Source organism: Leuciscus leuciscus, assembly GCF_965113295.1.
Source record: "Leuciscus leuciscus genome assembly, chromosome: 1".
Taxonomy (NCBI): domain Eukaryota; kingdom Metazoa; phylum Chordata; class Actinopteri; order Cypriniformes; family Leuciscidae; genus Leuciscus; species Leuciscus leuciscus.
In genome coordinates this window covers 20,841,080-20,853,572 of record NC_138725.1, presented here as the reverse complement: position 1 = coordinate 20,853,572, position 12,493 = coordinate 20,841,080, and the positions used below count along the sequence as shown (strand labels likewise).

Here is a 12,493-nt window from a genome sequence, read left to right as displayed (position 1 = left end):
ATTAAGTCACGACCATTGAAGTCCCGATTGTTTAACATACTGTGCAATGAAATGGGGTCTGAGCATCAGAGTCTGCTGCTGCATACGGAGGTGCGCTGGCTGTCACGGGGCAAGGTGCTTTCCCGTGTCTATGAGCTTCGAGATGAACTCAGGCAGTTTTCAACTGAGCACGACATACCCCACAAAGAACAGATCAACGACGACTCGTGGTGGGCTAAGATTGCATACCTCGCAGACATTTTTAGTCACTTAAATGAGCTTAACACAAAGATGCAAGGAACGAAAGAAAACATTTTAACAGCAACAGACAAACTTAACGGTTTCAAGGCCAAACTCAAGCTGTGGCAAGAAATTCTGAAAAATAAAAACATTGACATGTTTCCCTTAACAGCAGAGGACCCCGCTCGCAAGACTCCAGTTCTATTCAAATCTATAGCTGCACATCTGAAGACGCTACAGGAAAGGTTTGAGGTTTACTTCCCCGCTGGCGCTGATAATGAAAACTTTGACTGGATCCGTGACCCCAACAAAGATGTTGCCAATCAAATCGCAAGAAGAACTGGCGGAACTTCTTATGGATCGCACTTTAAAATTAAAATTTGGAGAAATGTCTTCAGATGAATTTTGGCTGCATGTGGGACACGAATACCCATCTATCTCAGAATGCGCCGTCAATGTGCTGTTGCCGTTTTCAACCTCTTACTTGTGCGAGCTAGCGTTCTCATCCCTAGCATACGTGAAAAACAAAAAAAGGCAGCGTCTGTCAGTGGAGCACGATCTACGAGTTGCACTATCCTCAATCAACCCCCGTATCAAGAGGCTGTGCTCGCAAAAGCAGGCACATGTGTCCCATTAAAATGCCCGCGACAGTTCCCTGCAAAGATATTTTATTTTTTAAGTTATAAGTTATAAGGTCAGGTTTGAACAAAGCAAACGAGGAACTAAATAAAAAAATATTTGGAGTTGTTTATTATTAAAATAATTAATTATTATGTTTAAATCAGTTTTGTTCCAATGATTCTCACATACAGTAGCCTAATTGATTAAAATCAGTCTGTTGACGTGTGTCCAGTTATAAATGGACATATGATTCATCTGAAGGGGTTGTTTCGCCTCATATTATGTCTGTTGTGATGCATTCATAATAAATTCATGCTGCTTTTTATGCTTCATTTGTTGTTTGCTCATCTGGATATAATTGTATATATGTATGTACAAATGTTCGGTTAGTTTAATTGGGTTAGGGTGCCGTGGAAAAAAAAACACTACAAAAGGGTGCCATGCTTTCAAAAAGTTTGGGAACCACTGTGCTAAGGGTGTGTTCAGAGTGAGAACTTCAGCAAAGTTTTTGAGACAACTGTTACAGTATGTAATCAAGTGTTTGTGATATGGTTGCACAGAACCTAATTGATTCTGGTGTGTAAAATCCACATTTTACTAGAAGGATGTTTTGTAGAATTATCACCATAACTGTTTGGTTGAGTTGTTATGCTGCTTTTTGTTTAGAAAGATTATATCTAACACACCCGGATGAGGATAATACTAATTATGAGCTGGTTTAAACAGAAGCAAGAAGCAGAACAAGTCAGGAAGCTATGTTGCACTTTTCTACCACTGCAGACACTATTCAGATTTTTTTTTAAATTGTATTGAAGCTTCTGCCCAGCACTGTAAAGACAGGGTGATGTGAAACACTTTTTCCACTGTCCCTGCCAGATTGACAAAGAATGCTGGGAGAGTTAGACATTAATCTTAAGTGAAGCAGAACCAGATGTGGACCCTTGAAAACACCAGAAAAATTTGATTCATTACAGTTCTTTCCCACTGACATACATACATACAGGAATACAGACATAATTGTCACACATGCAACACCGTAGGGTACTAATAATCACTGTTTAGGGGTAGATGAGGTATAAAGGTTTACTTCTTATAGTACTGTCCCGGTGACAAGCTAAAGGTAAAAAAAAAAAAAAAAAAAAAAAGTGTGGCCTCTCCAATGTTGGGCCAAGAGGTTGTTATCCCCACTTAGACCACTAGAGGCCAGTGTTGAAACCTTTAATAACCTTTAATGAATTAGGCAGCAAAATCATGCTGGAAAATCCTGTGAGAGATTTCCATGATTTGAAAGTGTAATATTTTTGCAGTGTGCAGTTGCTTTTATTGTTGTTTTTGCCTCTGATTCATGGAATTTGTGATTAATTAAATGTATTTGTTATTTCTTTCTTTGTATAGTGACAACAATTCACATGGAAATGCCAAGTTTTTCATATGGCTGTACTTGTAGGAAACCAAGTACTTCTCTGACACACTGCTATTTAAAACATGCAGTTCACATAATGTTATATAGTGTACGTTTCCATGTAAGACCATTGTGTGCTGAAGTCTGAAAATATTTTTAATTATTCTGCATCCAAATGAACTAAATGCCAACCGAAAGAACTCACAAAGTAATCTTGTTTATGGACCTCTTATTTTAGGTTTTAGCTGTGATAGATGTGATCAATAAGTTTTGTTCTGTTAGTATTGATTTGGTAGAAATTTATGTTGCAGTTTATGCTATTTATTTATGTTCCTGGTCTTTTGTGCACAATGCACGTAATTAATTTAAACTATATGGGTAAGGAGAGACCCTGATTGTAAAACGCTGTGGGTGTACAATAATAAAATGTGCTATATAAAAGCTTCATTCATTAATTCAATTATTCACACACACACACACACACACACACACACACACACACACACACACACACACACACACACACACACACACACACACACACACACACACACACACACACACACACACACACACACACACACACACACACACACACACAGATAGAAAGATAGATAGATAGATAGAAAGATAGATAGATAGATAGATAGATAGATAGATAGATAGATAGATAGAAGTTTACTTATGGAAGTAAAAATGTTGTTAGCAACTCTTTGTGTTGTTAACAATGATGTTTTTAAACAATGATGTTTTTAAAGAGTAGCATACAACATAATTAACATAATTGCAATTCATTCTTTGTGTTGTAAAATGGCAGGTGCATTTCTAATAAATTAATTAAAACTATGATTTAAAGGCACATTTCATTCAATATTGAGCTGAATAAAACTGGAATGTTTGACTTGGGCCAATCAATTATTTTTCAGAACAAATTAAACTGTCCCAAATGGGTTTGGTCACGTTGACAGTGATGTTTTTATAGGTCTAACTCTGAGAGCCTCTTAACATGCACTATAAATTAATATGTATTCCTCAAGTTTTTTTATTTTATCACATTTGCGTGTATGGTAACATGGCAGCCAACCACCAAAACTAATTAATTTGTACTATGACTCAAGGATTCAGTTCAGCAAATCTGAGACTGATGTGATGGAAAGCATGTCATTTTCCTATAGTCCAGTCTAAAAGGTTTTACAACAGTACTTTTCAGTGTGATTCTGAGCTCAACAAGGAGGGGACATTCTGTGTCCTGGCATCTGTCTGTCCACAAGCTATTGCATTTTTGTTTGTGCCCAGTACTCTGATGCTTTTTTTTCTTAATGTGTGAACCTCTTATTGCTTTGTGGTATTTACTGGCAAGTGAGGACAGTTGATGTGGGAAGAAATCCTTTTCCTCCTGAAATCCTGAAATCTGACAGCTGTGTGGATTTGGCTCATGGGGTGGAAACAGGTCACATAAATCTCACTGTGCTGCCAAAACTTTTCCTCTCCTAAAAATAAGCGTAAACAGTCCTGAGGTATTTCAGAGAATGTTTATGTCATATTTTATGAGTAAAGATGAGAACACAAACAACCCAATAAGTGATTATTTTTAGAATATTGACCTTTTGAGACCTATAATTTGATAGCAAAACATTATCAAACTGTCCAAAGTTATGACAGAACTGTGGATGAACAACAGTCATATGTGTTTGTGCCATTGGAAGTGAGTACAAGTTCTGGCACAAAGTGATGATGAGTGAGAGAAACAAAGCTTCAGAGGTGTATATACTCCATATAGTATGGTGTAAATTCTTCCCAAAAACTTAAAAGCAGTTTTGTTTTGTTTTTTCAGCTGTCTATTCCGATGCTTTTGTGGACAATGGGGAAGAACCGGTTGTTACTGTATGCCCTTTTGGGTATAATGGCTTTTGGTCTATTCCCAAAACTTGAAGCTCAGGATGGTAAGTTAAGTTCAGCATTTTTTTTTTTTTTTTTTTTTTTTTTTTTTTTGAGATGCAAACTTCCAGTTATGAGTGAAGACATGTTAATTTTACTGTGCTGCAGACAATTCACAAGTAAAAATCATAAATGTTTTTGTTAAATATTCAGTTTTTATTAGACCCCCCATTAATGCTGGTCACTTGAGTTAAAAATTTGAAATATAAAGACAGTGAAGAGAAACATCTACAGTTTCAGTAAAGGGAGTTGAGCACGTATTTAAATAACTGATTTAAATACTGTAAAGATATTCAGAGTGGTGTGCTGTAGTTTGTTTAGAGCTCCCAATGATCAAGAAGAATTCAACAGAACACAGAATTTCAAGTTTACACTAATCCTGAAGGGTCTCAAGAGCTACTGTCAGCATTGGGAATGGCCACAGCCAGTTAATATTGACAACGGGTAATTCATGCAAAACGTTCCCAGAAATAACCCAATTAACATTCCCCCACACTGATAACATGACTAGTTTTGTCACATTCACATTTTCTGTCTGCTGTGACTCCTCTGTTTTTAGTGCCTTCTCGAAAAGAGGCGTGAGATAATGGATTTTAGGTGTAACAGATTTTCAAAACCACCAACATCCATCCAACTGTCTTTCTGTCTCTCATCATCCGTTCACTAATTTATCCATAATTTCTGTACTAAATTCAAAAAAAAAAAAAAAAAGTAGATTCACTTCAAATCGGATGCCTAAATTCTTTAAAGTATGGCAAGGTGTCACTGATTTATGTCTTTGAGACTTTAGAGATCATCAGCAGCTGATGATGGCTAACCACCCAGCGCAGCTTATGTCTTGAGAGCTTAATGTCTGATACGTATGTGTGTGCTGACTGTCTTCACTGTTTAACCATATAAAAAAGAAAAAATGTTTCTCCACCATTGATACAGTGATGAACCCATATGTTTTCATCTTTGAAATGTTTGCTATGCATTTTTCACTAAATTCAAACATTAAAGACCCCGTAAATCAAAATTTAGTTTTGGAAGTAGAATAAAGTTTTGTCACTTTTACTCAATATGCACTTTCCTTTTAGCCATCAATATTTTTCTTGAAAATCAGGCCTAATGTATTGATGACTTGTCTTACTGATGTCCCTCACTTTAATATCTGCTGCAACCGATCATCAAGCAGTAGCCTAAATTTCTGAAGGGTCAGTAGCCTAAATTAATTTACACCCTTCTACACCCTTCTAACCGTCAAGATGGGTGTGGCCAGTGTGTATATAACGAGGGCTCACGACCTTATACTCTTAATTGACGGATCAGAGAGCGTTGGAGCTGCCAACTTCCCCCTCATCAGTGATTTGGCTGTCCAAGTGATTGAGGGGCTTGCTGTGGGCAGGGACGCAATCCGTGTAACCCTCGTGCTTTATGGTGCAGATCCCGAAATTCAATTCTATCTCAATAGCTATGACAACAAAGAGAGTGTCCTCGGTGCTCTCCGGGGGCTTGAGTACCCTGGCGGGACTGAGTCAAATCTGGGGGCCGCCTTGGAGGAGGTGGTAGACAGTCTGTTGGGCCAAGATGCAGGAGGCAGGGCAGCGGAAGGGGTGCCCCAGGCACTGGTGGTAATAAGTGCTGGGGAGTCCACTGATGATGTCAGTCAGGGCGAGAGGGCCCTAAAGCAGGCCAGTGTGTACACCTTTGGTATTGCTGCGGGTGATTCTGCTACTGCCCAACTGGAAGCTATTGCTACAGACAAAAGCTTTGTTCTGTCCGCTCCTGATGTCAAAACAGTGGCAAGCATGGTGACCAGATACTGCCATACATTAATGGGGTCGTCGAGCACACCATTGTGATTCAAACAGATTTCACAGAAGGTATGTAATTACCGTATGAGAGGGATTCCATAGAGAAACTGAAGAAAAAGGAAATAATAACAGTACATTGTCATGGGCGTGGACATCTAAACAAATAATAATAATAAAAAAAACGTAATATTTTTAGGTGAAAGGTTTTAGTGACCCAAAATATCTTTCTTTCTTTTTTTTTTAAACAACATACGCATGGTGTGTTTACAAATGATCCATACAAACGTACTCGGTTACCTAATGTAACCTCGGTTCTCTCTAGAAGAGGGAACGAGTATTGCGTAAGTTGCTTACGCTACGGGGAAAGTCTTCTTTCTTCGAGATCTGAAGCCAAAAATTATCCTTAATTTTGTATTCATTGTCAACGCAGTGCGGCAGCCGGCAGACCAAGGCAGGCTATATAAGCGTGCTCATTGGCTGCTCGGCGGCAACTGCTTAAGCCTATCAGTGAGCCTCGTGAAACGTGGCCTCCAATGAGGGTGCTTCGCGCCCTCCACACCCTTCTAACCGTCAAGATGGGTGTGGCCAGTGTGTATAACGAGGGCTCACAGGCTGAATATCTGGTTTTCGTAGTCTGAAGCGCAAAAGCTCGTGGCGCGACACGGCAGGTTACGCAATACTCGTTCCCTCTTCTAGAGAGAACCGAGGTTACATTAGGTAACCGAGTACGTTCTCTTACGAGAGGTTCTCTCGTATTGCGTAAGTTGCTTACGCTACGGGAACCCCTTGCAAACGCCGTGCGCGCCGAGCATCCAGCACATGAATCCCAGGGAGGCCGGGGAAAAACATTCTGCTGGAACAGGTGGCCGGTCGGAGAGACGGGCCAACACAGTACAAAGCACTTCACTCAGTGTATAAAATAGAGCGGCGCGGCCGGTCTATAAGTATATATCAGTGCAAAACAGTGGGGCCGGCAACGCGAGCCCATACAGTACATAAGCACACATTAGGGTAAGAAAAGAGCGACATCATCGGTCTTTTACGAAGAGAATAACCCCCCGCGCAACAGAGTGGAAGACGGGCGGCCAGCAGCGCGGGCCAGCACCGGTAAACAGCGCGTAACGGGGAATGAGAAACAGAGCGGCCCAGCTGGTCTGAGTATAAAACACTTCACCCTAAGTACCATACCAGAAATATCGCCAGCATGTGAACGTAGTCTGCACATAAGCGACTGGGCAGAGCATACATGTCACTTATACTGACAGCAATTTAGCCTGTAAGGCGGGAACTTCCAGGTTATAAAACCTCACGAATGTCGATGGGGAGGCCCAGCCCGCCGCCATACAAATATCGTGGATAGAAATTCCACTGGACCAGGCCCGCGAAGAGGCCATGCCTCTAGTAGAGTGGGCTCTGATACCCAGAGGGCACTGCAGGTGTTTGGAGGCATAAGCTGCTGCAATCGCGTCCACTATCCACCTGGACAGGCTCTGTTTCGAGGCGGCGAGACCCTTGGTGCGTCCACCGAAGGAAACAAAGAGCTGCTCGGAACGCCTGAAAGCGGCGGAGCGCGTGAAGTAAACTCTCAGCGCCCTGACAGGGCATAGGAGGTTATCACTGTCCCCATTATCATGATGCTGACAGAGCCGAAAGGGAAATGATTTGTGCCCTAAAAGGGGTTCCAATCTCTTTGGGGATGTAACCGTGTCTCGGTCTGAGAATGACTTTCGAGTCGTTCGGTCCGAACTCAAGACATGCAGGGCTAACAGATAGCGCGTGCAAATCCCCCACGCGTTTTACTGAAGACAGAGCTATCAGAAAAACGGTTTTGAGCGACAGGTACTTTAAATCCACGGATTCAAGCGGTTCAAAGGGAAAAGCCTTCAGGGCCTCCAGGACCAAGGACAGATCCCAAATAGGAACCGAGGGGGGCCGCGGGGGATTCATCCGTCTAGCTCCTCTGAGGAAGCGGATAATAAGCTCGTTCCTTCCTATTGCCTGGCCGCGCGTCGTCTCAGCGAACGCTGCAATAGCCGCCACATACACTTTGAGCGTGGAAGGGGACCTGCCTTTGTCCAACAGCTCTTGTAGGAAGGAGAGCGGAGAGCACCCGTGAGACCCAAGGATCCAAGCTCTTAGTAGCGCACCATTTAGAAAACACCGACCATTTAGACGCGTAGAGCCGTCTCGTGGAGGGAGCTCTAGACTGCGTGATCGTGTTCACGACCCCTTCTGGCAGGTCAACGGGTATCCGTTGATTACCCATGCATGCAGAGACCATCATTCTGGATGGGGATGCCAGATCGATCCACCGGCTTGAGAGAGGAGATCCTTTCTCACCGGGATCGGCCATGGGGATGAGTGCGACAGCCTCACTAGCTCTGGGTACCAGGTTTGGTTCTCCCAACACGGGGCTATAAGAAGCACTGGGTGGTGCGTTTCCCTGATCCTCGTAATGACCTGTGGTAACAGGGAGATCGGGGGAAAAGAGTACAGCGGGAGGCTGGGCCATGTCTGGGACAGCGCGTCCTCGCTTTTCGAGAAAAATTTCGGGCAGTGAGCGTTGTCTCTCGACGCAAAGAGGTCGACCTTCGCTCTGCCGAATAGGCGCCAGAGAAACTAGACTGCCTGGGGGTGCAGGGACCATTCTCCCGGGGGAATGATGTCTCTGGACAGTCTGTCTGGACCGACATTCAGGTGGCCTGGCACGTGCGCGGCTCTCAGCGAGCGGTGAGCCCACACGAGAAGGCGTTCTGTCAGCTTGCACAGGTTCCTGGATCTGACACCGCCCTGTCGGTTCACATAGGATACCACGGACATGTTGTCCGAGCGGACTAGCACATGGTGATCCTGTATGAATGGGAGGAAGCGCTTGAGCGCGTTCTCGACCGCTATCATCTCCAAACCGGTTTGCCCTCGAAAAGAGCGCCCCAACCTGAGGTGGAAGCGTCCGTCGAGATAACTTTGCGGTGTGAGATGGCTCCCATTGTCACTCCCCGCTGGTACCAGTCGGCCGCTAACCAGGGCTTAGGTGCTGAAACGCAGCTCTGAGTCACTCTGATTCGAATGCCGCCGGAAGCCCAGGCTCTGTGAGGCACTCGGGCATTCAGCCAGCGTTGTAGCGGGCGCATACGTAACAGACCCAGCTGAAGCACTGCTGCAGCTGAAGCCATACAACCCAGCATCCTCTGAAATGTCTTGAGAGGTGCGGTGCTGCCCGGCTGGAAGGACGCGGCCAGGTGTCGAAGCAGCGTGCGCGCTGTGTCGACAGGCGGGCCGTCATTGCCACAGTGTCCAGATCCAAACCCAGAAAAGAGGTTGATTGACTGGGCACTAATGAGCTCTTGGTCCAGTTGACCGTGAGCCCCAGGCTGTCCAGGTGACTTAGAAGCACTGTTCTGTGGGCGATGAGTTCGGCCTCTGACTGTGCTAGAATTAGCCAATCGTCCAAGTAGTTCAGAATTCACATTCCCCGACCCCTCAGGGGAGCGAGAGCCGTGTCCATGCACTTCGTAAATGTACGGGGTGCCAACGACAGGCCGAAAGGCAGGACGGTGTACTGATATACCTGACTGTCGAAGGCGAATCTCAAGAATGGCCTGTGACGGGGTATTATCTGGATCTGAAAGTACGCGTCTTTTAGATCGAGAGATATAAACCAGTCCCTCGGGCGAATTTGCGCGAGAATTTGCCTGGTTGTGAGCATTTTGAACGGTCTTCTCTTAAGAGCCTTGTTCAAACGTCTTAGATCCAAAATTGGTCTGAGAGCACCGTCCTTCTTGGGAACGAGGAAATAACGGCTGTAAAAGCCCGACTCGCTCATAGAAGGGGAAACCGGTTCTATAGCCCCTTTGCACAGAAGTGTAGCTATTTCTGCTCGAAGTAGATGTGCTACTTCTCCATTCACTCTCGTCTCGGTACGCGCCTGAAAGCGCAGGGGGCGGCGAGCGAACTGCAGAGTATAGCCCTTTTTTACTGTGCTTAGCACCCATTCTGATGCGCCTGGAATAGCTTCCCACACTTTTGAGTCTGAAGCCAGGGGCAGAATGGCCTCCGGGCTCTGATCACCGCGCGTCGCGGGCTCGAGAGCTCGAAACGGAGGGGTGGGCGCAGCGCGCGCGCTCTTGGTGCTTAGATACGGCGGATCGCACGCAGCGATAGCTGGCCGTTTTACACACAGTGTCCCGGTGGCTTGGACGGGGAACATATAGTGTGAGGCGCGACGCGCCAGGGCGGCGTCGGGGGCGAAATGTTCGTTAGTATGTGTGAGCGCTCGAGGGCGGGCACAGGACTTGCATTTAAAACATGACCGGTCGTGAGAGGCCGTGTGACAGAGCGGGCAGTGAGTAGGTGTGGGCACGGTGAGGTGGACACGTGACCTACTTTTAACACTCGAGCGGCTTCTGCCTGCTTTATGAGAGTGGGCTCTGTGAGAGACACGGGATTTGTAGTGCTTGTGTGCAGGGGTGAACACGGAAACGTGGGCACATTCACTGCATTTGAAACACATACGGCGTGAGCCGTGCAACCAGACATTATGCTCATTAGAGATTTCTCTGGGTCGCCGTGAGAACGGTGGTTGCGCGCAGGCGAGCGGGTAGATATACCGGCTCGTTGACTGCGAGGTAAACATCTGCAGTAGCTGTGGCAACGGGGACTGACAGAGCGTGACGCTTTGACAGTGGTACAGCCGCAGCGGGACTTAACCGTCTTTTCTTCCCTCGTGTTTAGACGCTCATAAATACTCGAGCACCATGAGTAGGAGTGGTACGAGAGGCGGGTTCGTTTTCTGTATGTAAGAAAAACTGGCCGCGAGCTCGGAGAAGCGAACAGCATACATTTTTATCTGCCGCGAGAGCCAGGATCGAACACGGGTCTCTAGGGCGAAAGCCTATGATTCTGCCACTGAACCACAGGGGAGAACACATTACCTTTCAGTTAGCGCGAGGATATAAGAGAGCGACCTCATGTTTGTTTGCAGGCGTGCGTGTATAAAAACAGGCTCGTTTACTGCAATAGTAATATTTCCAGCCGCCTGAACTTAAGAGGGGACTGAGAAATGTGTGAGAATTGGCGGTTTGTCCGGCCACAGCGGGACTAAAACACTCTCTCTCCTCTTTTCGCCGGTGAGTGAGGTGCGCGCGCTGAACGTTGCTCATGACCGTCCGCTCTGTTATCCCTTGTGAACAACGGCGCAATCTGCGCGGCCCAACAAGGGGGAGAGCGGGTTCGCTTTCTGTATGTAAGAAAAGCTGGGCGCGAGCTCGGAGAAGCGAACAGCATAAATTTTGAACTGCCGCGAGAGCCGGGATCGAACCATAGACTGTAAAAAATATGGACAAAGCGTCTGTGACGCTTGACGCTTGACGCGGAAAATCGCCTGATTTTCCAAGATGGCGCCACCCATACCCCCCATAAACGGCTTCAAACCCGTTCTTCAGAAAGTCTATGGGTGGCGCCATCTTGGAAAATCTTGGGAAATCCTAACCCCGCCCACCTTCTGACGCAGCGCGCGTCACTCAGCTCGCTCTGCTACTCCGGTTATCTCTGTGTATATTTTAGGTAACGAAATATATTATAAAACATCATACTAACTCTTTTCGGTTTCATTTAAATAAATCTTAAACATTATAGCCACACAAATGTGGTTCAGGCAATGCGTATTGATCACTGCACATAACGTTTGCCTATTTATATATAAAAATAAAAAATATATAAAACACAAACCTGCCTCTTTTCGTTTTAAATATAATATAAAAATATTAAACATTTTAATATGGTCCAGGCAATTTGTGCATTTGTACTAAACAACAGATGTGGCAGTAAACAACATTACAGATCATATTCGTTGTATTAAAATTTAAAATGACAAAACTCAACCCAGTCTCTTTTTGTTAAATTTCACTTTTATCAATATTAGCCATTGATAAAAGGTACAAGAAGCTATACAAATAAAGCAAACAATTCAGTCAAACATACAAAGTCAGCGCTCGAGTCTAACCATAATGTCACAACGGTAAAATTAAATAGCTTATAAAGTTATGAAACTTCCCCTCAGCCAAAACGATTGGCCAGGGAACAAATTATAGAAATTACAAGACCAAAAATCGCCCGTTAGATATACACAAGACGAATTATATCTCATGTTTAACCACTACAGAGACGCCAGAGTCCACGGCAAACCTCGTCAAGCCGAGGAAAGGCTGTTCCAGGCGGGGTACATGAGCTCCGAGCGCCCGGTCATCAGTGGATCTCAAAACTGGATAAAATTTTCATAAATCTTTATAAATAAACCACAGATTTGAGCTTTAAACAACTACATTCTCGCCTGAAAAACTCTTAAAACTACATTTCATGATACAGAAACAGTAGTATTATATGTCAACTGTATTAAAAAATGGCGCTTCTTATGTTGTCATTCTCCGTGGCGCTGCCTTGTCAGCTGTCAATCAAGCTGTCAATCAAAGTTAACCACGCCCTTATTGTCATACATTTTATATCTAAATACGATCTAAAC

General features: G+C 44.6%; 1 protein-coding gene across 1 annotated transcript in view; it reads left to right on the top strand.

Moving 5' to 3' along the window:
• The window catches only part of LOC309499068 (collagen alpha-3(VI) chain-like), a 45,108-nt gene that overhangs the window by 2,709 nt on the left and 29,906 nt on the right, over positions 1-12,493 (top strand). The window contains exon 2 of the mRNA XM_082170072.1: positions 4,077-4,185. Coding sequence (XP_082026198.1) covers positions 4,089-4,185 — 97 coding nt within the window. The 5' untranslated portion in view covers positions 4,077-4,088. The remainder of the gene's footprint in view (positions 1-4,076; positions 4,186-12,493) is intronic.